This window comes from Neovison vison, chromosome 8, assembly GCF_020171115.1.
Source record: "Neovison vison isolate M4711 chromosome 8, ASM_NN_V1, whole genome shotgun sequence".
Taxonomy (NCBI): domain Eukaryota; kingdom Metazoa; phylum Chordata; class Mammalia; order Carnivora; family Mustelidae; genus Neogale; species Neogale vison.
Genome location: NC_058098.1, coordinates 11,192,497 through 11,219,334, shown reverse-complemented (window position 1 = coordinate 11,219,334; position 26,838 = coordinate 11,192,497). Strand labels below are relative to the sequence as shown.

At 52.9% G+C, this 26,838-nt stretch overlaps 2 protein-coding genes across 6 annotated transcripts in view; both read left to right on the top strand.

Annotated features, from left to right (window-relative positions):
- Positions 1–17,698, top strand: part of SLC9A8 (solute carrier family 9 member A8) — a 70,395-nt gene extending 52,697 nt beyond the window's left edge. For 3 of the 5 annotated variants that reach the window (XM_044262853.1, XM_044262854.1, XM_044262852.1), the window contains 6 exons: positions 1,833–1,949; positions 4,145–4,227; positions 6,777–6,888; positions 9,792–10,012; positions 12,412–12,558; positions 13,407–17,698. In XM_044262853.1, coding sequence (XP_044118788.1) covers positions 1,833–1,949; positions 4,145–4,227; positions 6,777–6,888; positions 9,792–10,012; positions 12,412–12,558; positions 13,407–13,514 — 788 coding nt within the window. In that variant the 3' untranslated portion in view covers positions 13,515–17,698. The other 2 variants (XR_006386118.1, XM_044262855.1) reach the window with 2 other exon arrangements.
- A 6,355-nt stretch (positions 17,699–24,053) lies between these two features.
- LOC122915541 (interferon lambda-1-like) lies at positions 24,054–24,626 on the top strand. The gene has a single exon (XM_044262295.1). It carries the CDS (start codon positions 24,054–24,056, stop codon positions 24,624–24,626), a length of 573 nt encoding a protein of 190 aa, XP_044118230.1.
- The last annotated feature ends 2,212 nt before the right edge of the window (positions 24,627–26,838 follow it).

Below are 26,838 nucleotides of genomic sequence, written 5' to 3'. Positions count from 1 at the left end.
CGGCAATGGACGCTGCTGCTCAGTCCCAGGGCACCTTCCGCTGTCACCTCTGACTTCCCAGATCCTTTGGTTTTCCGGAGAGGTCGTTTCGTGTTGGGACTGCTGTGGGCGGGACAGCAGTGTCAGAGGAAGGCCGCTCGAGTCACGACCTAAACATGGCTCAGGCACCTCTGGGTTTGACTTTTATTTCGAGGTAAGAACTCCGGGGTCTCAGCTTTGCCATGGAGTTGCTAACCCTTCAATGACCAAAGCAGACGAGTGAAGCAAAATGCTTTGGAAACGCAGAAGCTGGGAACTTTCTGCCCTGGGTGGCGATGCTAAGGATCAAGTCCGTAAAAACTGAAATGTATCGGTGCCACGATCGAGCCCCAGCTTGCTCGTCTGGACCCCGGGACTAACCGCACCGTGCATGGAGCTGTCCGGGTCGTGAGGCTACGCCACGTGCAGGGCCTGTCACGGCCCCCGGGGCTGAGCCGTTCCGAGCTGCCCCTCCGCCGTTGGGTGGAGTTCCAGCCTCAGCTTCTGGTCTCTGCCCCTTCTGTCTCGCTTTGCTTTGCCTTCCCTGGATTCTGTGGCAGTGTCAGGAAGGTTCAGCAGTCTGGGGTGCCCCCCTGGGCCCCACGGGAGCATAGCGGGAGACCCGCCGGAGGTCGCGGTGTGTGCGTTCTCACCTAGCAGAGCAGCGGTTCGCAACGCCGCTTGGGCTGCAGTCCTCGAGGGACACGGGGAGCCTGCCCTCTCCTTTCCCTGTCCCATCCTGTCAGGTGTGCCTCCTGGGATTGTGGGAAGCTTCGCTGGAATGTTCCTGGCAGCCTCCTTGGCAGGGAAGAATGAAAGAGCAGAGGAATTTGCCTTGTTCGCACCAGGGCGTGGGTCTGCCTGTGGGAGGGTATGGGGGGGGGGGCTTGAAACAGCTTGAAAGGGTGGTTTCCGCCCTTTTCCAACTTTTCCAAGTGGAAAGTCATGCCGGCATCCCTGTCTACAAAGTGGCAGGAATAAGCTACGGTTCTGCTTACAAATTTTCACTTGTAATCCGTACATTTTAGCAGTTTATTTAATGAGTTTATGAAAATCTCTGCTTCCTTATGTGCAAATTAGTCCCCTTTTCTGCTGCCAAGGCAGGGCAGCCCGGAGAGGTAACTAACCCCTCTGTGCAAAGTGCTTTGGGAGTGGTTAGGGGCCGTGGGCCACGCTGAGTCCCGAGTGAGCAGCAGGAGGTGTAGACGCACGGAGAGCTTTCAGGAAAGGACGGAGACCCTTTTTTAGTCGCTTCTCTCTCTCTCGTTCTAAGAGTAACTTGTGATGAAGGGAAAATTAAAATTAAAGAAAAATATTAAAAAGTAAATAAAAATCCACCCATTCTCCACATCCAGATTCTTATGCTCCCTTTCTGCTCCAAGAGTGGTGCACCTGCACCCGTTCCATCCGTGGGTGGCAGGGGACAGCTGTCACTGCACCTGCTCAGCCCGGGGCCTGTGGTGATCACTCTACATGGCTTAGCCCCATTGCCCTCCCGATGGGTCCAGGGAGGGCGCCGTTAGTCCCACTGCCCAGATGAGAAAGCTGAGGCATGGAGTGGGGAAGAAGCTTAGCCCAAGGTCACCCAGCCAATAAGGAAGCTGCCAGAGACAGGGCGCCCATGGCACTTCTCTGAAGCCTCTGGGAGGCCTCAGGTAGTACTTTCTTCCTCCTTTTTTTATCCTTTTTCTGAAAACCTGTAACACTCTAGGGCCTGGTAACTTGCAGAAAATGTGCGATATTTGTGTATCACGGAGCAGGTGCTTTTCTGCCCTGTTCATGCCTCTGTGCTTTGCCTCTTTGTTCCTCTCTAGGCATCATGGCCATCCTGTTCTCAGGCATTGTGATGTCCCACTACACGCACCATAACCTGTCCCCGGTCACCCAGATCCTTATGCAGCAGACCCTCCGGACCGTGGCCTTCCTGTGTGGTGAGTTCTGCCTCTGTGGTCCCGTGGGGGCAGGCCGGCAGCCCGTGGCTCAGCCACACCTTCTTTCCCCCACGGAAAATTCCGTAGAGCCACATACTTCGCTCCCTTATCTTTTGTTTATTACTCTGGCTTTCAAATTCTATAACGTACCTAATTCCTGATAACTTTCTGGAACATTCGATGCCTATAATTTTAAGACCAAAAATAATGAGAATAAATATGAACACTGGAGACTGATCAATGTTTATAACATCATAAAGTGACATTTCCAAAAACATGCCTCCTGGCACTGGCATCGGTTAGGGTTAGGTGAGACAAGACTCCACAGTCAAACAAGAGCCTGGAAAATCCTGGGGGGAATATGCGCTTTCAGTTCGGCGGCCGCAAGAGCATTGTGAGCTGACGCACATTGTGCGTGTCTGAGAAGGGGACATTGTTAGAGCTTGTCCACAGGCTCCTTTCCCGTGAGAGTAGCTCGAAGGGCGTACCTCGAGCGCTTCTGTGTGAGCCGTGTCACTGCTGCACGGGGCCCGCCGTGAGGACTCTCTGTGAGGCAGTTTCAGTGTGAGCTCTTGCTCCCCCACACTCTGTTGTACCCCCTCCCCCGCCTTCTCCCTGGTTTATACCTGGCAGCGAAGGACACGCTCTCACACGGTCCCTTTCTGCTGGCCTCCTGGGTGGCCGCGCCCCAGCTGTCATCGCCAGCACCTCCCTGGCACTGCGGTGGGGTCCGGCTCATTTTCCAGCACTGGTTCCACGCTGTCACGCACTAGGTGGCGGGGACGGGCCGTGCAGAGGCTTCCTTCCGCTGCCAAGGGGGCTCAGGAGCCAGAGGTCAGAGGACTTGCCCACAGTCTCGTGGCTGAAAAGGGAGTCTAGAATCCAGGTCTGTCTCTTCCTGGTCCCGGGGGTCTTTTTTCCACAGCATCCCACTCACAAAGTCCTAGCTAAGCTCTCTGAGCCCAACTGTCAAAATTAAAGGAATATAAAGCAAACCACCCAACAATTTTGTACCCGTCAGGCTGGCATGCTCCAGTTTTGCTAATACCCACTTCCGGCACGGGGACATGGGAAGCAGGCCCGTTGACAGGCATGGCCTAATGCCATCTTCGGGGAGAGTCATTGCAGCCTTGGGCTGCGTGTCAAAGCCGTGTGCTCTTTGACCCAGCAGAGCTATGCTCGGGTGGAGCCTGGATATTTGTCATAAATGGTGATATCACCAGTAGAAACCGCCTCCGTGTCTGTTGACACCGATTTGTTAAACTAGCCGTGACGTACCAATATATTGGAATTTATGCCGCCCGGGAAAAGCATAACATAGATCTGAGTATGTTCTAAATGGGCTGATTTGGAAAGATCACAAAAATGTTTATTAGATAAGAAAAAAATTCAAGGAGGGGAAGGGTGTGTATCTACTCCCACTTGCAGACTTGTTCTAAAAAGATGCATGTTTAGAGAAGAACATGGCTGAAATGTTTTAAAACAGCCTCTCTGTTTTATGATGTTCAACTATTTTAAAATACAGCCCTTGTCTCCCTGATGATTAGCTTCTTCTGGGGGACATGACCATGTCAGCAGGGAGCCTAGTGCTAGGAATTCACGGGGTGCTCTTTCTTGGATACACAAGTACCTGCTTGCACAGACAGCAGCATCGACTCAATCTGACCTGTGGAGTGAAGCCGAGAGTCGGAAATGCCCCTCTCCCTGCAGATCCTGCCGGGACAAGCTGTCTTCCCAACCTGTGGCCGCATTAAATGCAGGCCGTCACTCTAGCTTTGGCTGCCCTGGCAAGAAAGTTAACCGAGGGACCTTTTCACACTAGGAATGTGATATCTGTAGTCATTTCTCTGAATTTTTGCCACTTTGCTGCAATTCGGATCCTTGCCAATGACTGTTCGACAAAGGGACAGATTCATATATTTATCATCTTCCCCGGGTGGGAGATTATGTATTTGCATTTATTTGACAGCTGCCTCATTAAATGAGATTCTGAATAAGCAAGCACGTGCAGTTCGTGTGATAGAAGAAAACAAGCAGATCGAAGCGTGGTTTCCAGCAAGGCATCGGGTGCCGGATTTTTCAGACAATGAGCAGAGTGTTACAGTAGATCCTGACTTGCTGTGAAATGTTTGCTTGTGTGCTGTGTCAGAAGAAAATAGTTGGGGCTGAATAATCCATTCTTTGGTTTGTTTCAGAAACATGTGTGTTTGCATTTCTTGGCCTGTCCATTTTTAGTTTCCCTCACAAGTTTGAAATTTCCTTTGTCATCTGGTGCATAGTAAGTATTTTCCTTGTTTTTTATTTAATTACTTATTTGTAGATCAATAACCACATGTTCTGGATTCATTTATGTAACTGTTAACTGCTCAAGGTCAACAGCTACATAGACACTCTTCTGTTTAAAGTTTCTTTTGTTAAAAAATCATAAACATATGTTGAAGGGAGAAGGGGTGAAATTAAGGGAATGAATATCCTTGGAAAAGAATTTTTGCTTCTTTTTAAATATTAAATGACCTTGAAGGTTATGGTCTTCTCTAAAAACTGTAAGTTTCTATGTTAGGTGGTAAAAGCAACTTTCAGAATTGAATGTATAATTGATCATAACCATGTAAAACCATCATGCATAGAAAAAAAAACATGTAAAAAAATGCAGCACGATGTTTCCGGTGGTTGTAGAATTGGGGATGATTTCTTTTTCTCCTTTTGCTGGATAATCTGTAATGCACATACTTCTCACTGTGGTTTTCTTCAAATGTGTCCATTTTTGAGCGTGACCTTGGACACTTGTTTAAAGTAAAGATTACCACAGCCTTACCTCCCCAGAGGTTCACCCAGAGCAGTCATCCCTGGTGATTCTTACCATTCAGAAGGTTCGGGAAACTTACCATTGGACTCAGGGCAGCAAGGGGAAACAAATTAAAATATGAATTTAACTTAATTAAGTAATTTAAAATAGGAAAAGAAAACTCTAATCATTCACAGTAGAATCAAATCTTTTGGCAGAATGGAGTGGGGGGGAGGGTAAATGTTTAGCGTTCAAAACAAAGGGGCAGCTTCCTCAGGCATCAGATGGAAGTGACATGAATGGCTTCTAACATGTGGGCATTTAGCCTGGTGCTCCCAGGTCCCTCATCTGGGTCCGTCCTGTGTCTCTCACCCCTCAGTGTGAGCTCGTCTCCCATAAGCCCGCCTACTGATCCATACTGTAGTCCCTAATTTGATCTCTGTTGTCCTTTTAGATCCACTGTTAACTTAAGACAGGTGAGACACACGCCTTACTGTGCTCAGTTATCATGATTCATGTACAGTTAACTCTTATTACCAGTGCCACTTAACAGAACCCAGCTGTTGAGATGCAGACCTTTTTATAACACGATCACCTGCCATGTGCAAACCAGTGAGGCCTGCCTGTTTGGCATGTGGGGAAGCTGAGGCACAGAGAAGCTAAAGAGCCCTAAGGGAAACGATGTTCCTCCTGGTAGTGTGGGTGCGCCCACCTCTCAGTCGGCAAGAGCTCATTGCTTTTGTCTCTGTTATCTGTCCTCCAAACTCAGGTTTCAGGGCAAAGAGAACAGCAAAAGTCAATTACAGAAAGTATAATAGTCTTTAGTGTGGTCATACCTGAAACACAGGTGTGGGAATGAAAGGTTGGATTTCAGTGGGTGAAGCGAGGAGGTCCTCGCTCCACCATGAGCTGGGAGCAAGAGGAAAATGAGAAGGTCTCCGGAGTGGGAGCTTGGTCTCCCCCGAGTGCATAGGCAGGCCAGTCCTGCTTTTCCCGGAGATAGCCCTTGCTGTTCTGATGGGTTACCTGAGACTTGCTCAGTGGTCAAGGGCACAGGCTTTGGGGGCGGAACCGGGTTTGGGGCATGGCTCCTAGTAATAAAAGCATTGCAGGGATCTAAATTTAACAAGATATAATGCATATAAAATGCCTGGCACATTGTCTGACATACAAATGTTAGATGATTGGGAGCCATTGTTAACTTGACTGTCCAAGGCATACAGGCCAAAGCACACTCAATTCATGCTTCTTAAAAGAATAAGCTTAGAGCCTGCCGAATGTACATGTGTATATTGTCTACGTATTACTAAGTTAGTTATGGTAATAACCAAGATGAAAAAAGTTAATTAATAAGTAGTTCTGGGTATCCAGTTAGATAAGATCTAAATCTTATGTAAGGCTATATTTTGTTAAGGCCAACTTTGGGGATGGTTAGGAACCAAAAGCCTTGGCAAGCACTTGCCAGACAGGGCGCATGTGACCTTCTAGAACCTACCTACGCATTCCTTTTGCTTTGGGACTAGCATTTACGAGCAGCATTATGTGTAAGCCCTTCTCAGTCACCCCTCCTTTCCCTGAGGAGGTGGGGGGCGCCCACGGGAGAGGCAGGAACAACCTTGTCTGTCCCTCCAGAGCCAGCCCATTGGGAATGATTAGTGTAGGCCTGTCCCACGGTGAAGCACCTTTGGAAAAGTGAGATTGCCCTTAAATTAATCCCTGGATGCTTCAGCCTGGCCCCTTGGCATTCGGTTTTGTTCTACTGTCATAGCTTAAAGCTGGCTTTGATACCTTGTTAGTCCTCTCTTCCTGGCTACGGAAACATAACATACAAAGTGCGATCTCCTCCCAGACGCAGAGAAACTAGCATCTCTAGCAACACGCCCCAGCTGGGTCTCTGCCTAGCGCTGCCATTCATGTCTTTCATGGCCAAGGGGAAGGCTGCATTTATTATGGGCGTGTCACAAGGTCTGTGTTAGCTTCAACAAGCTTCACTTGGAGGCCCAGCGGCTTCTGTCTACAGCTTCGTTGGTTGATCTTCACAGGTGCTTGTACTGTTTGGCAGAGCGGTGAACATTTTCCCTCTTTCCTACCTCCTGAATTTCTTCCGTGATCATAAAATCACCCCGAAGATGATGTTCATCATGTGGTTTAGCGGTGAGTCCAATATTGAATGAGCAGTAGATGGAAGATCGCTTATAAAGGCCTGCACAGTGTGGAGAGCACTAGTGGCTCTCCGCTGGGGCCCTGAGTCCCACACAGACGGTGCCCCTCACAGGCTCTGTGCTGCAAGGCGAGTGGGTAGTGCTCGTCTGTTCGGCACATGTGGAGGCTCAGGTTCAAGGGCAACGGATTTGCTTGGGTTCCCGTGAAGACAGGAGGCAGAGCCAGCATTTACTGTCCTGCTCCTGCTCCTCTCGACGGGCAGCCCAAGCCAGCACGCACCGGGGACAGCCCTCACCTTCCTGCAAGCAGTGAGGGGCTCCAGAGAGAAAAGGTTCAAGTTCAAATAGTTTCACACTACAGGCTAGGTTTGGCTATTTCTTTTCATCCAGTCAGAGTTCTGAGAGTTGATTGGAACATTTTCAGTTTCTGTGCAAATTCCTCTACTTTTTAGAGGAAGGGAATGATTTCATCTTTGGCTCCTAACAGACTGGATCCTTAGGCATCTTTAAATTTATTTTTGAGCAATACATCCCGTTCTTTGTACTTTCTTATTTAAATATTATAATTAAAATATTCCGTGTGGGTCGGGGTAGAGCAACATGCTTTATAAGCTGTGTTCGATCCAACAGCATATCTATACATTTCTTGCAGATTTCTCTCCTCTTTCAAAAGGCCTTGTTTAAAATATATACATATGTATATGTGTGTGAGGTATGTATGTATGTTTAGTGAGAGAAACTTTTTCCTCAGTCTTTTTTGCCAACGAGAAAAAAATTTTTTTTCTAAAGTAGTTGATCCAAGGTCTTAAAAATCTCAAAATCTAAGAGATGTATTGGATCCTTTACATGGTTGTGTGAGCTGTTTGGGGGAGGCGGGCATGCTAAGAGACCGCTGTGGGGAATGGCGGCACTGTTTTAAACAGTGAGGGAGGTTGGTCCCAGCTGTTCCTCCCAGGCCATCCCGAGCCCTCTCTCCACAGATTTTCACCCTTTCTTTCCTGGATCCTCAACCTCTGTCTTTACTGAGACATCGTCGTTGAAACTCTTGGAGATTCTTCTCTTTCCCAGGAAGAAACCAGCGACTTCAACCAACATCCCTTCCGCACAGCCCCCCTAGCTGCTTTCCATCTCCCTTTGCAGCCAGACCTCCTTAAGTGGGCTGTCCTCCTCTGTTTTCTCCACTTCCTCACCTCCTGTTCATGGGCCTGAACTTGGCCTTCCCCAGGTCACCAAGCAACCTTCTGCTGCCAAGACCTGGTGGGCACAGGGCAGCCCTCATCCAGCCCACCTCCACAACTGTGAGCTCCTCCTTCCCACTGATCTGCTTTCTGCCTGGGGACCCTCTTCCCTGGGCTTCCAGGCCATGCTCCTGGTGGTCCTCCTTCTCAGGTTCCCCTTCCACCTTCACCAACCCCTAAAACACTGGCATCCTCAGGACATAGCCCCGGACCTGCTTCTGCTTTTGTGGTTTCACAAGCTCACCCATCCCGGTGGCCCCAGCGTCCATCAAGTTCCCACACCCCAGAGCTCTTTGCTCTTAGATCTTGACTCATGCTTAAGTCCTCCTTCAATGCCGTGGAGAGCTTATTGTCTTGGGACTGAATTTACCTTCCTGCCCAACCTCTTCTTTGCCAGCGTCCCCCTTCCATGGGAAACAGTGATGTGTGTAATGACAGAGGTCTGGCTCACTCCACGTTTGCTCTGTGTATACCTGTCCTGTGCCCAGCATTTTGTCCTCAGGCCACCAACCTGGCAGGCCCCGCTTCTAGTCCTGTGTGACAGGTGGAGAGGTGGAGTTGAGGCCTGGGGGAAAGGAGGGCGCAGTGGGGTGACCCCAGGAGCCAGACTCCAGAGCCTGCTCCCAGAGCGCCGTGTAGCACAGCCTCCTGGGACACCCCACCGTCGTCCGTGCCCCTCCCTTCCCGGGCCACCCCACCTCTGGTTCACCCGTGTGGCCTGTTGCTTCCATTCTCCATGTCTGTCTCAGTCCTGTCCCCTTTCTGTGCCTGTGTCTCGGGTCCGCACTGCCGCTGCGGCCAGACCGCCATCGTCCTGTGAGGTTCCAGCCTCCGCGTCTGTCAGACCCTTCACGGTGTCCCCCACCCTGTTCTCCCCTTCTTCGGGCGCTCACCGTGGCACAAGCCCTTGTCTGTGGTCTCCCCACTTGTTCCCCTCTGGGGGGCATCGGGCAAGCCAGCATGTTCCCCAGAAGGTGCTGTTCCCAGCCCAGGGCAGCCCCTCAGCCCAGCCAGCCGCCCCGCAGGGCAGCACCACAGGAGGTAAGGACGCAGCTCCGGGCAGCCTCTGGCCCGCAGCAGAGCAGCCCCGAGCCTGCCGGAGCAGCCAGGAGCTGCGGGAGAGCCACATCTTCAGAAGCAAAGGGGCCTTGGTTGCTGTTGCCTGCAAGGCTGTGAGGCCCCGGGAGGACGCGTCCTCCCCTCAGCCTCGCGTCCTCATCTGCCCGTGGTGGAGAGTCGCGGGGCCTGTTTCCCTGCGCTCCTGCGGAGTTCCGGCGAGACTGTGCACGCGGAGCCCTTCGCACAGGGCCTGGCGCGCACACAGGGACGGCTCAGTCTGCACTAGCTGTCAGATTTCTAGAACGTGAGCGTTGGCAGGACAGATCCTCACGCAGGCACGCACGCACACCTGGTGCTTCAGGGCCTGGACAGGTCACCTCATTTGACCCACTCGGCCACCTCATGAAGTGGAAATGGGATGAGGGCAGCCCCCACTTCTCTGTAGCCCGCTTCTCTCAAGCCCAGAGCCTCACAGGAGGCGGTCGTCCTCCGCAGTCGCGTGCGTTAGAACATTCGATGGGTGTGAAGCAGGGCTGTGCCCAGGTCCCCAGCACCCAGTCGGTGAGGCGGCTCCTCTCACCCGCTTTCCTGCCCCCAGGCCTGCGGGGCGCCATCCCCTACGCCCTGAGCCTGCACCTGGACCTGGAGCCCATGGAGAAGCGGCAGCTCATCGGCACCACCACCATCGTCCTGGTGCTCTTCACCATCCTGCTGCTGGGCGGCAGCACCATGCCTCTCATCCGCCTCATGGACATCGAGGACGCCAAGGCGCGCCGCCGGAGCAAGAAGGACGTCAACCTCAGCAAGACAGAGAAGATGGTGAGCGGGGAGGGGACGGGCTCGGTCGCCGCCGCAGCTGGGAGGTGGGGAAATGAGACACGATTTGAGGCTCTCGGCACCCGCACACACTCAAAAGGAGTTGAACTGGAGTTCTGAGGCCCTTTGTGGGTTGTCCGCCAGCGTCGGGCCCGGTGAAGCCACGGAGGCCGTGGAGTGGGGGCGTGGGGCCACATCAGGCTCTCCCAGCACCACCCCGTGGAAGGTTTTTTTTTAAAGATTTTTATTTATTCATTTGTCAGAGAGAGAGGGAGAGAGAGCAAGCTCAGGCAGACAGAGAGGCAGGCAGAGGCAGAGGGAGAAGCAGGCTCCCTGCCGAGCAAGGAGCCCGATGTGGGACTCGATCCCAGGACGCTGGGATCACGACCTGAGCCGAAGGGAGCTGCTTAACCAACTGAGCCACCCAGGCGTCCCCCATGGAAGGTTTTAAAGTCAGTCATCCTCCTCCCCCACAGCGTCTACCGAAAGTCTCCTGCTGGGGGCCTGGGGAGGGGAAAGTGCTTGCCAGGCCTCTGAGGGCCGTGAGAGAGGTGCCTTCCTGGAGGACAGACAAAGGAGGTGTCCGGGGCCCCACTGCGGTGAGCCGGAGGCTCCCAGATCCCTGGCCACCTCCTGCCCCTGTGGCTGCCCCTCCCCGCTGGCTGCCTGTCCCTGGCGTCAGCCCTCCTCGCCCTGTGTGGACCCTTAGGCCCCCTGTGCTGAGCCAGGCTCTCTGACAAGAGCAGAGGCTGTCCTTGGCCTGTGAGGCCACCTTCCTGCACTGCCCCCACCCACCTACCCCCAGTTCTAGAAATGCCTCTTTTTCTAGTTCCCTTATTTGAGGTCATCAGTAACTTTGTTCAGTCAAGGAAAGCAGAGAAATTCTCAACCAGCAGAGACGGACACAGCCCACTCTCCCACTGGGGCGCTCAGGACTGGCCAGATCCTGGCCTCGGGTCTCTTTGTGGCCTGGCCCATGTCTCCTCCAAGGCCTGGCTGGGAGGAAGCCCTTGGGGGGTCACAGGGTGATCACAGGCGGGGCTGGTTCGGCACGACCCTCTTACTCTCAGAAGCCACCCCCATCCCCTAACTTCCTGGTCCATTCCTAACAAAAGACCCAGTATAGGTTCTCAGACATTGCAGAGGCTGTCAGAATTGGTGGAGGGCTCCTGGGTCTAAGCTGTGGCTGGAGAGAATTTGTGTTTTGAGCAGGGTGCTGGGTGCCAGGTACTGCTGTCCCCCCGGCTCCACAGCCACGCTTGCTGGAGCCCGGCTCCTGCGGAACCAGGATGTATGCCCAGAGGAAGAGCAGCTGCTGCTTAGGGAATGTTCGGGAATGTTCTCTGTGGCACAGGCGCGGTGGCTGTGCACTCCTCACACCGTCTCAGGTCGCCCTGAGAACCCACAGGAAGCAGGTGCTCTCTGCTCCTCCCCAGTTTGCAGATAAGAGCGCCGGGGCACAGAGCGGTCAGGACTCCATAGTCTGTGCTCTTCACCCCCATGCTCTCCATCAGTGCTCTCGAGGTGGAGGTCCCTGGATCAGCAGCTTCCCCGGGAACTTGTTAGGCGAATTCTGGGGCCCCATCCCAGACTTGCTGAATCACAACTCTGCAGGTGGGCCTAGGGGGACCAGGATTTTGTGGATTTGTAAGCCCTCCGGGTGATTTCCCCCCAACATCCTGCACCTGCACCTGCTCCACTGCCCAGGCACCCAGTGGAGGCCACTTGACTGTGGCTTCAGATGCTACATTCACACCCTGCTGGCCTTTGGTCATCCCTGCAGCGGACGGGGCTGTCCTGGGCCTGGGGCCTGGGATCTGCTGGCGTTGATCTGTTGATCCGGTGAACAGAGACCTCCTCTCCCTTCAGTCCTGCCGTACTCCGGGGTAGTTGCTGTCACTCCTCTCCAGGTCCCCCCGGGATTGCCCCCCACCTCTGCACGCGCGCGCACACACACACACACATACTCACTGACTGGCCAACACCTGCCCAGAGCGGAACCGCCGCTCACACAGCTGTCGGCAAAAATGACAGAAGGAGCTTCCCTGTTCCGCTGGCTGCGAGTGAAATCACCTAGAATGGCAGTTCCCGTCCTGCCTGCCCATTAGGATCACCTGGAAAGCTTACAAACCAAACCCCAGTCCACAAATAAATTCTGATTTATTCATAATTCTCATTTACTCCTGGCTATCTGTTGCATTTTTATAAACCTTCCCACCTCCCTGCAGGCTCCCAGGAGACACTTTGCTGCCCACACACACCCCGCGCTGATCCGAAGGCACAGTTAGGGTCGGAGACACTGGTGGCCAGAAGCGAGGCGCTGCTGGGTAGGCGGGGTGGGGTGGGGGGCTCTCAGGAAGAGACCAGCTCACGACCCCCGGACGGCCTTCCTCCCCCCACAGGGCAACACCATTGAGTCAGAGCACTTGTCTGAGCTCACGGAGGAGGAGTATGAAGCCCATTACATCAGGCGGCAGGACCTCAAAGGCTTCGTGTGGCTGGACGCCAAGTACCTGAACCCCTTCTTCACGCGGCGGCTAACTCAGGAGGTGGGACACATGGCGAAGGGTCCCCGACAGAGGGCGGGCGGGGGCCAGCCAGGCCACCTCCCCCAGCTTGACCTTCCCCTTCCCAGGCGGGCAGCTGGATATGCTGTGGAACTCAGCATCTGCTGTTTTTCCTTGCCATTTTTAGTGCTAGTTTAATAATAGACTTGTTAACGCGGTTCCGTTTTCCTGGATGATAGACGCAGGACATTGATCGGCTACTGATTCTGAGCTGAAAATTGCAAACATTCCGGGGCCTCAGGCAGTGGCCCAAGGCTCAGGGCTCTTGTTCCAACCCTCTGGGGACTGCCGGCCTCTGGGTGACAGTGAATGACACAGTCTCAAGGGGCCCGGCTCAGGCCTGCCCCACTTTGTTTCTGAGCCCACGTTCCCGCCCCACCAGTCATGGTCGCTGTCCGCGTGGGAATGTTCCTGTTGCTTCGTTTCATCCTCCAAGCCACCTGTGTCAGAGCCGCAGCTGCTCTCTCAGCAGACAGCTGGGGAGACTGAGGCCCAGAGAGGTTCCGTAACCCCCAGAGGTCACGCAGCCAAGGTGCAGCAGAGGTGGGAGCACCCCCCAAGGGTGTCTGATTCCAGAAGCCGTGTTTTTTAACATCACACCAGCCTGCCTCCTACTCCTGTTTCTGAGTGACACCTCCGGTTACCTCCACCCCCACCAAGAAAAATCCCAGCTCGTGTTTGTTGGTTAACACTTGGAAATTGCCTGTGGCCACGTGCCCTTCCTTGCGTCTGTCCCACACCCCCACGGGGTACACAGCAGCTCCCTACACCCTCGGCCCTGACCTGACCCAGACCCACTGACAAGGGCTTGGTTGTGTCTCCCGCTCCAGGACCTCCACCATGGGCGCATCCAGATGAAAACCCTCACCAACAAGTGGTACGAGGAGGTGCGCCAGGGCCCCTCCGGCTCCGAGGACGACGAGCAGGAGCTGCTGTGACGGAGCAGAGCGCCCCGTCCAGCCTCCTCGTGGCTCCCACGACAGACGCTTAGCAAGGGCTCACGTGGGGCAGCCCCCTCAGGGGAGATGGAAGCAGGGGGAAGCAAAGGCCGTGGTCTTCGGAAACCGGACGTCCCTGGCCCTTGGAGCCAGCTGTCTGCTTCCGAAGTAGGTCGCGTCCCCGGGCCTCAGCGGGCAGGACCCCTGCTCTTCGTGTTGCTTCTCAGCCCGCAGATCAGAGGGACCAGCTGTCCGGGTAAATCTTCCTTCTGCTTCTGCGGCCAGGGTGCAGAGTCCTCTGCCGGACTGAGGGACCCGAGAAGAGGAGCCGTGCCCTGCTGTGGAGCCTGCCGTGACTGGGGTGCTGCGGGAGCTGGGGCTTCTGCCATTCCCAGCCATGGCCCTGCATCACAGGACCGCCTGCCTGTTCCAGCAGCACAAGGAGTCAGCCGCCATTTCCTTTGGTCATCAAGGTGCCCGTGGTCTCAGCAGCAGCCCTTCGGACCTAAGTGGTGGGCTCAGAAATCTGGAAAACCTCATGCTCCCCTTTGTGATGTTGCTTGCACTCCCTGAGAAGGAAAAACCTAGTGACCTTTTTCTTTACCTCTGCCTGGCACCTTGCAGGCCGTCTCCCTGGGCGGTGGGCAGCTGCTGCCCTCCTCTGGGAATAGTGTGAATGTTTACACTGGTTCGGGGAGGGGGCGCATGGCCCCAGTGGGGAGTCCCTTTGGAAGCTGCATCCTTGGGTTTCCAGGGGTGAGGGAGCCTAGTCTGTGGGGTCAGAGCGCCCCCTGGAGGGAGAAGCCAGAGTTACAGGGCTCGTGCCCGCAGCATCTGCTGTCTGAATTCAGTTCAAATTCATGCACTTTGACAAAGGAACGAGAGCCTAGCAATCACCTCCCTCGCTCGGTGGACCTCGTCCATCCAGAGGCCCCATTTCCTGGGCACCGTGGGGTCTGCCCACTGTTTGGCTACTGTCACCTTTACTGCTAATCAGCACTTCCTCTTTCCCTGCCCCAGTTCTTCACTGGCCTGGGTCCCAGCTCCCCAGGGCCCAAGGGCAGGGGCCCGAGCAGCAGTGCTCCATGCTCCTCCCCAGCCACCCCTGCCCAGAACTCACTCACAGAGCGTCTGTATGTGCTCTCTCCCTCTCACATGCACACGCCCTGCCCCATCCCTGGGGTCCCGGCCTCCAGCTGTCTAGGGTAAGGAGCTTAGACTCATGTTCGGGCAGAATCACTACTGACTTTTGCCTCCAGTCCTCCCCTGCCCTTAACAAGCCTCATCCCTGCGAGCCTTTGCCCATCTTTGGGCCAGTGGCAACTCCCCTGGGTGGTTCAGGGTCCCTGTCTTGGGACCCAGCACACCTCTGGGGTGGTGTAATTCATCATGTACATGTCCTTGGTTCTCTGGGGGGACACAGCAGGCCAGCATGGACCCTGGGCTGGCAGCACATACGATTCCATCTGTTCTGCCTCAGGCAGCATGGTCCTGGCTGTCAGGAAGGACTGACTTCAGAAACCACCAGGCCAGACCCCTTTCCGGAAGTGTGAGGCCGGTCAGACAGGAAGCACATGGTTTCCTTTTTATACATGCAGAGAAAATCTGCACTTGATAGGGTTAAAGTATAGTCACTTGTGTTTTTGTAACCTCTCACTTTAACCTCGTAATTTAAGCCAAATAGGCATAGTTTACTGCACCTGATACCGTCACTGGAGGAGTAATACCGTGCATAATTCTGGTCTCCATCATTTCCTACATACTTCTACTGGAAAAGTAAGAGAAGAAGTCACAAAGGGAGGGGCCACACCTGGCAGGAGGAGGGCAGGGATCCAAGACTAGAGTGTTCCCTAATCCATAAGTAATTTACCTTCACTTCTAAAGTTCAGGGTCTGATCTCAGAATGTGTTACTTGCATTGTAAACTCATTAGTTTACCAGAAAATGTGGGGGGGGGAGGGGGCTATGAATTCAGATAAAGTAGTGAAAACAGGATCTTCTCAATTCAGACTGCCCCCTTGTCACCAGGTCCTGCCTGGCCTCCCACTTTTAGCTGAGACCTGAAAATGATGCTGTGGTAGAGAACAGTCCCCAAGGTTGGAAGGTCCCCAAGGCCTGGCTTAGTGGGCGGGGCACATTCTCCCATGAGCCTCTTCTGCCCCCTGCTGAAGTGAGGCTTTGGCGGGCTGGAGCCGGTTCCTGAAGAGGGAGCCTGTGTTCCTCCAGTCTGTTTCTTCGCCTTTGCCACAGGCAGAGCCTGTGGAGATGTATTTTCCTGGTGCATTTTTTTCAAGTGTCTTTGCCTGAGAATCAGAAATTTGCTGCTATCTACCTTTAGCATACCTAATGATTCTGTTATTGGGGGCAATAAATGCCTACTAGATTAAATATATATATTCCCTAGACAGGAATAAATCCCGTCTAGGTCTAGGCCATGGGAGAGCTATAGTGCACAGACAAGGTCACACTTCAGAGAGAGGGCCTGTGGGGAAACTGGCCCTTTATCCGTGAACTCGGAAGACGTGCCGGTCTTGGGGAGCCATGTGGTGACAAGCCACACACCCAAGGCGCCCCCTGCAGCCCTGTCGTTGTAAGACCCCTGGGAACAACCCTTCCCTGAGGCTGGTGGTGTGGGACATTACAGGGTAAGGAGCTGGCTTGTCCTAGGTCCCCAGAGATCAGGTTTTAGGCTGGGCTGAGCCAGGGCCAGGCGGAAGGAGGCGGCTCAGCTCCATAGTCGGGTGCGCAGACGCTTGGTCCAACGGCAGAACCAAAACCCTCCCGCACCCAGGACGGCTACCTCTCTTCACAGTGGAAATGCGGCCCGGGCCCTGGCTGATGGAAGGGCCAAGGGGCAGGGCCTGGCCCCCGGAGTGGTGACCACCCCGGAGTACCCCAGGGCAGCCTAGGGAGCTCTGGTTTGCCTGTGGATTCCTTTATGCGCAGTGAAATGTGGAAGGATGGACGAGTGGGGATCCTGTCCCTGAAACCCACGCCAGAGGCGCCGTCAGCGAGACTCGCCCCCGGGAGGTCTCAGTTCCACCTTCCCACAAGGGCCGGTGCACTTGGCAGAGTCCTCAGCGGGGTGGCCGCGGCCGGGACCCCACTTCGCCCTGGTTCAGAGAGTGAGGGTGGCGCCGGGTGGTGGCTTCGCCGCCGCCAAGTCCTGGACGGCAGAGGTGCGCGCCTCCGACCTGGGAGGAATCAGCCACGAGGATCTGCCGTCAGGTCAGACGTTCAATGCAAGGAGAGAGGGAAGAGGCACCGTGGTCCTCCCCACTCTCTCCAGCACGCGGCTGTTTGTCCTGCTGGCTGAGCTGTGTAGGGAACCACCTCAGGCGTTCTCCACGCCGCAGCCCACAGCCCGAAGAAGCCGATCTCCCAGGAGCTCCGTCTGCAAGGCCCTGGGCAGTTTGGTGTAAACGGAAACACCCCGAGGGAGAGGCAGGAGTCAGGAGCCACCCTGCCTTGCATCTCGGTCCCTGCCGTCTGTCACGCAAGCCGAGCTGCACATCAGGAACCCCCGCGGCCGCTGGCCGCTGGCCACCTGGCAGAAGGAGGAAGACGCCAGTTTCCCCTGGGCCGCGCCATCCCACTGGCTCACCCCATTTCTTCACCCGCCCCCCAACACCGGGCCTTCCAGACGGGGAGCTGCCTGCCAGGCTGCCCAGCGCGCGCCGACCTGGCCGTCGGGGCGACAGCGTGGCCACACGGGACGCGCCGTGGGCGCTGCAGGGCAGGCTCTTCTGGAAGCCCCAGCCCTGCCGGCAGGAACCGCCGCAGGCCGGGGAAGGCTCCTTGCTGACTGCCAAGCTCCGAGGTTCATGGCTCCCCCCAGGCCGGAACGTTGTCTCCGATGCAGCCCCCGCCATGCTTGGTCTGTTCGTTGTGTTCTTCTGAGTGATTTGCTTGGGGAAAATGAAGGATTTTTTTAAATTACTGCTCTTTTGTTTTAAGGATCTTTGGGAAGGTCAGGCTGCTGCTTTGTCCTGGTTCCTGAGATGATTTGCTGCTCTTCTGAATGGGGCTTCTGATCGGGTGGCTCAGGGATGGGGACACCAGGAGCTGCCACGCCCGAGCCCCGGCTTCATCTCACTGCACTCTGTAAAGAACGCAGAAACGGCTGGAGAACAGCCATGTCACTGGCTATTTAGAAATAAACGTGAATGCTGCTGGGTGAATGCCTCTGGGCAGTTTCTGTGTTTGTGTTCCGGTGTTGCAGATGCGTGGGTCACACGCTCCTGAACTCAGCTGTGTCACCACCGACCAGACTCGGCGGGCCAGCAGCAGACGCGTTGTCGGTGGGCCTAATTCCTGCCCCTGCCCCTTAGTGAGGAGCACGTGGGGCCAAGCGGAGGGGCCTAGTACCGGCCCAGCTGCCAGCCGGCTCACAGCTGCTGCTGCCCACCGGTGGCTGGGAGTGCGTCCTCCCCGGGTCTGCTCTGCTGCTGCCCCCGGACTGCAGATCAGCCCCTGTGCGCCCCTGCCAGGCCGCGCGTGCAGGACCACGCCGGGCCTTCCTCCAGGTTCTCAATCCACGCAGCCGCAGGAGTGTGGTGGAAGGCCGTGGCGTTCTCCGCGGGAAGCCTGGAGCCTCCACTTACTTTTACCCCTCAGTCTTCCAAAAGGCATCCAAAGCTGCTTTTGATAACAGGCACTGACCAAAAAGAAAAGAAAGAAAAAAATAAAAAAACACATGAAATAGAAAGTGAAAGCAGGTAGCTGCCTGGCATGGGCCTTCTGGCAGGGAAGCCAGTGCTGGCCCTCTTAGTTCCTTCCAGCCCTGCAATTCATCCCCATTCCCGCTGCCCCTGACCCCCCAGCCAAAGAAGGAAGTGGGGAGAACACCCGGGACCCTACCTGTACCTGGGCAGCCCAACCAGGTGCCCGGACCGTGCCGGGGCCAGACGGGGAGCCGGCTGGGAAGTCAGGGCTGGGTGTGCGGGGCACACGTGGCCTCCCTTCATTGGCTCCCTTTGCCGCCTCCGAAGAGACCTGGGGTCAGAGAAAGATTTCTCTACATAATAAAACTTTGTGAGTGTGATGACAGGTGGCCCTGGAATGATGGGGACCCTGGCAGAGTCTTCGCAGGCCACTTCCAACTGCCAGGGAGGCTGGACGATGGAGTTGTGCCAAGCAGAGTGTCCTGATAGTAAAAGGAGAAGGGGTCCCGAGTGGCACCTGCCACAGACGGAACTGGTACTTTTCATTCACACTTGAACCCTCTTCTTTTTTTTTTTTTTAAAGATTATTTATTTGACAGAGAGAGATCACAAGTAGATGGAGAGAGAGGCAGTCAGAGAGAGAGAGAGAGAGAGGGAAGCAGGCTCCCTGCCAAGCAGAGAGCCCGATGCGGGACTCGATCCCAGGACCCTGAGATCATGACCCGAGCTGAAGGCAGCGGCCTAACCCACTGAGCCACCCAGGCACCCCTTGAACCCTCTTCTTGACTCCTAGAAGAAGCACTCAGGGTGGAGGGGAGCGAGCCAGGGAAGTTTCACCTTAGAGGACAGAAAGTTCTGGGGGAGGGCGACACACAAAGGTCACGGCTCCATAAACCCCAACACGTCATGTGCAGCAGAAATAACCGATACAAATTAACGACGTGAGACAAGCAGATTCCAAAAAACAATATCTAGCATTAGCCTCTAACAGTTAATGGTGTGTGTATAAATAGGAAAAAATCGGGAAGGACAGGTGCTAAGTTTTAACTTTGGTTCTCTCTGAATGGAAGGACGATGATAACTTAAAACCTGCTGTTGTTTGTATCTGTTTTCTCTCTTTCATGGAGCACGGCGATCCTGTGCTCAGGAGCACTCTGCGTGTCACCTTCACATTTCGTAATGTGATTACAAACAAAGCCACAGCGAGAGCTATGCGCTAAGTGGAGAGCTTTGATGGGACAGAGCAGTAGGGAGAGAGGAAGTCTGTCCTCTGGTCGGAGTCCAGATGGAAAGAATCACTTTGAAGAACATCTGGCAGTGCCTCATAGAGTTAGCGACACCTGTCACCCTTCAACCCAGGAAGTCCCTCCGAGATCCATGCCCTGGAGCAGACCACTGTGTGCGGACCAAACCCACATTTTTTGAAAAAAAAATTCAAAGGACTATTTCGTGACCTGAAAACGATATGAAATTTAAATTTCAATACCCATACATAAAGCTTTGAATTTTTTAATTAAAAATTTATGGAAGGGGCGCCTGGGTGGCTCCATTGGTTAAGCACCTGCCTTCAGCTCAGGTCATGATCCTGGGGTCCTGGGATTGAGTCCGCATGGGGCTCCCTGCTCAGCAAGGAGCCTTCTCCTCTCCTCGCCGCTCATGCTCTCTCTCTCCCTATCTCTGTCACTATCTCTCTCTCTCAAATAAATAAAATTTTTTTTAAATGTATGGAAATTTTTTTCTCTCATTATGTAAGTACCTGCATAACTTTTCTTTTTCCTCTTGGATCCTGAAGCCAAAAATACTCACTACCTAACCATTTACAGAAAAAGCCTGCCCACCCCTGCCCTAGAAAAATTCTTACACACTCTTGCACCAGGAGACACTCGCAAGAATATCTGCAGTAGCGCCTCACTGAAAACAAGCTGTTTCTCACCAGGAGTGCGGATAAGCCGTGGCACAGTCCTGGAAGGTGCTCTGTGGGGCAGGGAGAGGACGGACGGACGGACGGATGCAACTAGAACGAACGCATCAGTGCAGTTAAATCTCAGAGCACGGAGAGGAGAGGAGAGAAAGCCGCGGGCGAGTACAACGTGACGAGTGCCCATAAAACCGCGCAAAACCATGTAAAACGATGACGCTTTAGGATGCAGACAAGTGCAGTGGAAGCACGAAGGAAGGCCAGAAAGATCAACGCCGGAGCAGAGGCGCGTCTGGGGCAGGGAAGGGAAAGAAATGCACTGGAACTGCACGACCCCTGCCCTGGCTTCACCCGTATCTCTGATGTCCCATTGACTAGCGGAGTCATGGGCAACCGCGAGTTAATCCTACCTGGAAGCTTGCAAACGGGAGCCTCAGTTCTGCCCCCATCTGTAGGGGAGTAACTAAGACTCTCTCCAAGGGGCCAAGACACCCTCCTCTCAGTCAAGATAAGGTCTGGTCATAGGTGGCAAAATTAAAATCAGGAATGGCTTTCCTAGAGTCCTTGAGAACCAGGATTCTTAGCATGGGAAAAAGACAGATGAGTTCAAGTAAAAATCCTGTGGTCCTGAATTTTAATTTAAAGTGTAAGTATGGGGGCATCTGGGTGGCTCAGTGGGTTAAAGCCTCTGCCTTTGGCTGAGGTCATGATCCTAGAGTCTGGGAGCGGCCCCCACATTGGGCTCCCTGCTCGGGGGGAGCCTGCTTCTCCCTCTGCCTGCTGCTCCCCCTGCTTGTATGCTCGCTCTCTCTCTCTCGAGAGAGAGAGAGAGAGAGAGAGAAAAGAAAATAAATAAATAAAATATTTTTTAAAAAAAGAATAAGCTCTGTTCACTAAAAAGACATAATAATATAAAGAACTAAAATACTTAGAATATACTGAAGTTTTTAAAATATATGTATGTGCTGAAATCAATGAGTTAATGATACTTTTTAAAAAATTAGTCACTATTGGGAGATGCTAAGGCATCAACTCATTAAGTGAAAATAAAGGCAAAGGGGGCACCTGGCTGGCTCAGTCGGTAGAGCATGTGACTCTTGATCTTGGGGTTATGAGTTCAAGCCCCACACTGGGCCTAGAGCTTATTTTAAAAAATAGTAATAAAATAAAGGCAAATAATTAAGCATTTCTCTCACTTAAACTACTGACAGTCAACTAGTAGCTAAGGGAAGTTTCTTTTTCTTTTAAAAAAAATAATTATAAACTTATAGGAAGTTGAAAAAAAAATGCAAAAAGGTCCTATGTATACTGCACCCAGTAGTAAAGTCTTGCACAAATACACAACAGTATCTCAACCGGAAAACTGACATTGGTACAAGCCACAGACCTTGTTCAAACTGTATCTGTTTTACATGTACTGTGCAACAGGGTGTGTGTGTGTGTGTTTAGTTCTATACAATTTTATCACATGTGGAAGTCATACCACCACAAAGAAGTTTCTTTTTATAGAAGTATTCTGGTTGCAAAGGAATACTACAATTGGAATATCTACATTTTGCAACTTCCAATGAAATGACCGATCGAAGCCCCAAACAACAGTTCTAATGGCTGTCAACTACCCCAAAGACAGAGAATGCAACGTCACGTGCCTCCTGACAAAGGAACTAAACATCTATGACTTATTCTCATTCTCCAAAAATCAAACCCAAGTCTGAGCAAGCCTCAAAAGGCAACTACCATGTGATGTACCACAGGGACAGAATGAAGGACAAAAACCACAGGGTTTTTGCAGAAAAAAAGTTTAACAAAATTCAACACACTTTTAAATTTTAAAATTTTATTTTATTTTTTTATTTGACAGAGAGAGAGATCACAAGTAGGCAGAGAGGCAGGCGGGGGGCGGGCGGCTCCCCGCTGAGCCCGAGGTAGAGAGCAGAGAGCCCGATGTGGGACTCGATCCCAGGACCCTGAGATCATGACCTGAGCCGAAGGCAGAGGCTTAACCCACTGAGCCACCCAGGCGCCCCAGCACACTTTTATGATAAAGACACTCAACATACTGGGCACAGAAAGAAATTACCTCAACATAATAAAGGCCCATATGAAAATATATGGGCCACAGCAAACATCATACTCACCGGTGAGAGACTGGAAGCTCCTCCTCCAAGATCAGGAACAAAGCAAGGATGCCCACTCTTGCTACTTGAATTCAACCCAGTATTAGCAGTCTCAGCCAGAGCAATTAGGCAAGAAAAGGAAACAAAAGGCATCCAAACTGGAAAGAAAGAAGTAAAATTGTATGTGTTCTCAGATAACATGATCTTATATGTAGAAAACCCTAAAGATTTCACACACGCACACGTACACGCACATGCACACACACACACACACACATACAAAACTCTGTTAGAACTAATAAATGTGGGTGCCTGGGTGGGTCAGTGGGTTAAGGCTCTGCCTTTGGCTCGGATCATGATCTCAAGGTCCTGGGATTGAGTCCTGCCTCAGGCTCTCTGCTCAGTGGGGAGCCTGCTTCCTCCTCCTCTCTCTCTGCCTGCCTCTCTGCCTACTTGTGATCTCTGTCTGTCAAATAAATAAATAAAATCTTAAAAAAAAAGAACTAATAAATGAATTCAAGTTGCAGGATACAAAATTAACACATAAAAAATCAGCTACCATTTATCCATACACAAACAATGAGCAATTTGAAAAGGAAACAATTGTGAAAAAGGAATTGTGAAAACAATTCCACTCACAATAGCATCAACAAGAATAAAATACTTGGAAATAAACCAAGGAAGCGAAAGACTTGTACACTGAAAACATTACTGGAAGAAATTAAAGAAGACACAAATAAAGGCAAAGACATCCTGTGTTCATGGGTTGGAAGACTTAATATCGTAACAATGTCCATTCAACCCAAAGCAATCTGCCGATTCAATGCAATTCCTATCAAAATCCCAATGGCAATTTTATAGAAATAGAAAAAAAAAAGTCCTAACATTTATATTGGATCTCAAAGGCCCCTGAATAGTTGAAACAATCTTTAAAAAGACAGTGTTTTTTGACTCCTCACACTTCCTGATTTCAAAACATGTTACACACAAAGCTACAGTCATCAAAATACTATCTGACTGGCATAAAGGTAGATGTACAGAGCAGTGGAACAGAATAGAGTCAGATGTAAACCCTCACGTATGCGGCCAAATGAGCTTCAACAGAACACACAGTAGGATTCAGACAGCCTCAACAGACAGTGGTGGGGAAACGGGATATCCGAACACAAGAAAGTGAAGTTAGACCCTTCCCTTAAGCCGTATATAAAACTTAACTCAAAAATGGACTAAAGGCCTAAGTGTAAGACCTAAAACTATAAAAGTCCTAGCAGAAAACATAGGGGGAAATGCCTGACATAGGATTTGGCAAAGATTTATTAGACATGATGCCCAAAGCACGGGAAACAAAAGCAAAAGCAGACAAACAGGACCAGAGCAAACCAGCAGCACCTCAAAGCCCCCTAGGCAGCGAAGGTGGCCTCTCCCACGCCTCCCAGCCCCCACCCCACTTCGGGCCGCTTTCCCGTCCCTCCACCTGCCTCAGCCTCGGTAAGGGGTTCCCCAAGGCCCCCAAAGGTTGGCCCGAAGCCGAAGACTGTCCAGCCACAGGGACTTCCCGGAAACAAGGTGTTCTCCTGTGAGTGAATTTCAGTTTCTCTTTCCTTCTGGCCAGGTCCCGGGAAGGGACCTGCGGGCTCCCCTGCCTCTGCGCCTGGGTGGCCTCACCCAGACCCACGTGCTCACCTGGGAAAGGACTGGCCCCGCCCACGAGCGCCTTTCCCGGGCAAGCGGAGATTCCAATTTCCACTTGCCTTTTCCCTTTACCTACATCAGCCGGGGCTGCCCAGGGAGCCTGGCTAAAAGCAGAGCCATGCAGCGGGGAAAGCAGTGGGGATCTGGCCATGGCGACAGCGTGGGTCCTGGTGCTGGTGACCTTGTTGCTGGGCTTGACTGGAGCGGGCTCTGTCCCTACTTCCAAACCCACGTCAACCAGGAGGGGCTGCCTCATAAGCAGGTTCCAGTCTCTGTCGCCGAGGGAGCTGGAAGCCATCAGGAAGGCCAAGGATGCCCTAGAAGAGGCACTCTTGCTGAAGACCTGGAGCTGTGGCTCTCACCTCTTCCCTCAGGCCAGGGACCTGAGACTGCTGCAGGCCTGGGAGCGCCCCGTGGCCTTGGAGGCCGAGCTAGCCTTGACGCTGAAGGTCCTGGGGACCATGGCTGACTCGTCCCTGGGGGTCGTCCTGGACCAGCCCCTCCGCCTGCTGCGCCACGTGCACTCGGAGCTCCAGGCTTGTGTCCCGGCTCTGCCCACAGCAGGACCCAGAGCCCGGGGCCTCCTCCACCACTGGCTGCACCGGCTCCAGAAGGCCCCAAAGGAGTCCCAGGCCTGCCTCGAGGCCTCCGTCACGTTCAACCTCTTGCGCCTCCTCAAACGGGACCTGAAATGTGTTGCCAGCGGAGACATGTGCGTCTAAGAACCCAGGCCCCCACGCTCAGCCCGCCTGGGACCCGGACCTTTCCTAGGCACGAAGCCTCACCCCTGCCTTAAGTTATTTCCTCTCAACCCCTTATTTATGCAGCCCTGATCCATACTCATAAGAGATGTTTATTTTTCTACTTTTGTACAACGTGCAGCAAATAAACAGGAATGGGGGGGGAAATAAAGCGACACTACTCCGGAGACTGAGAGAACAGAGGAACGCGTCAAACAACAGCGCGGCTGCAATCAGCAGAATGCAGGCTCGGGCAAGCTCGGAAGGACTAGAAATCCAGCTTAACAAAAACATCTCAAGGAGAAAAAAATGAGGAAGATGGTGTCCCTACACTCTACAAGGACAGCCGTCAGGGTAAACGTGATTTAAAGATCTATCCACCATTGCGGTGTGGAGACCTTATTTGAGCCCTGATACGGTTTTTAAAACATGGATTTCTAGGACAACTGGATTTCAGAACTCTGATTGCATACCACTATTAAAGAATTCTAAACACTTAGGTGCGATAATGATACGGTGCACTGAAAGTCCTTGTCCTGGGGAGTCAGGCTCAGTCAGAAGAGCATGGTGATTCTTGATCGGGGTTGTGAGTTCAAGCGCTGCATTGGATGTCGAGATTACTTAAATAAATAAAACTTAAAAAAATATAAATCAAAGTCCTTGTCTTTTTTTTTTTTAATTTATTTTTTTAAAGATTTTATTTATTTGACAGACAGAGGTCACAAGTAGGCAGAGAGGCAGGCAGAGAGAGAGGGGCAGGGAAGCAGGCTCCCTACGGAGCAAAGAGCCCGACTCGGGGCTCAGTCCCAGGACCCTGAGATCATGACCTGAGCTGAAGGCAGAGGCTTTAACCCACTGAGCCACCCAGGCGCCCCTAGTCCTTGTCTTTTAGATACACACACTGAAATATTCACAAATGAAATAGCTATCTGGAATTTGCTTCAAAGAAATTTAGGAGGGAAGTGGATGGACAGATAGAAAGAAGGGCGCCTGGGTGGCTCAGTGGGTTAAAGCCTCTGCCTTCAGCTCGGGTCATGATCTCAGGGTCCTGGGATCAAGTCCCATATCGGGCTCTCTGCTCCACAGAGAGCCTGCTTCCTCCTCTCTCTGCCTGTCTCTCTGCCTATTTGTGATCTCTGTCAAAGAAATAAATAAAATCTTTTAAAAAAAAAGAAAAGAAAGGAGACCAGGTCGGCTGCAACTTGAGAACTGCTGTGTTGTTGAATCTGGGTTCAACGTACATGAAATTTGTAAATAAAAAGGTTTCTTCGGTGAGAAAATGGGTTGGGGAGGGAATGTGGTTTAAGCAGGGTTAATAGTTCATTCCTTTCTTACACAGAAACTCTGGAGGTAGGCAGGGCAGGCTGGGTAGGATGGCTGCTTCCTGAGCCTCAGGGACCCGGCCCCTTCCAACTGCTGCCCCGCCCTCTTCTCCGCTTGGCTTCGGCCTCAGCCTCACATGGCTGCTCCCCTCCAGCCAACACAGCCGTTCCAGCCAGGAAGGAGGAGCAGGGTGGGAAGGACAAGATCCTGTGAAAGACCCGTCTAGGAAGCCACACAAACCACCTCTCGGTCCCAGCGACCAGACATAGGCACTTAACCATGCCCGGCTACAGGAGAGGCTGTGGTAGGCAGTCTTTGTTCTGGATGGCCATGGGCCTAAAAAATCAGGGCTTCCATTACCAAGGGAGAAAGGGTGAGCGGAGAGCGGGGTTCAGTCTGGACCATCTGCCGCCGTCCTTATCCCTCTGAGACTGGTAGTGAGGCGTGGGTGGTGTCACAGATGGGTGCTGGGAGCTGGCGGCAGAGCTAACGGACAGCTGGTGGGCCTGATGATGTTAAATATGCTTGTCACTTACATCCCCGGATGAGGCGATCTGCTCTGAAGTCACCGCTCTGCTTTGGATGCGGGAGTGAGTGTCTGGCTTCCTCTGCTCTCCCGGGGCCGGGTGTGCGTCTCCAGGAAGCCGCCGTGCCCAGCAGTGCCATTTCCTATGCTGCAGCTAACACCAACCCCAACGCTTCCCCGGGCCTTCGTCTGGCCCGAGGCCTGGATGATTTATTTGCCAATGCGTGAAATGGAGAAACCTGCTTCTTCTCTCCCTGACAGCTGAGGGGCCCTGTCGGGGCCAACCCAGCGGTGGTCAGTCCTGCAGAGACTCTGCTGCTACCGAGAGCCTGGATGTCCCAAACC

Coding starts and splice junctions, on each gene's coding strand:
- LOC122915541 (XM_044262295.1), top strand. CDS start 24,054: ATGGCGACAGCGTGGGTCCTGGTGCTGGTGACCTTGTTGCTGGGCTTG.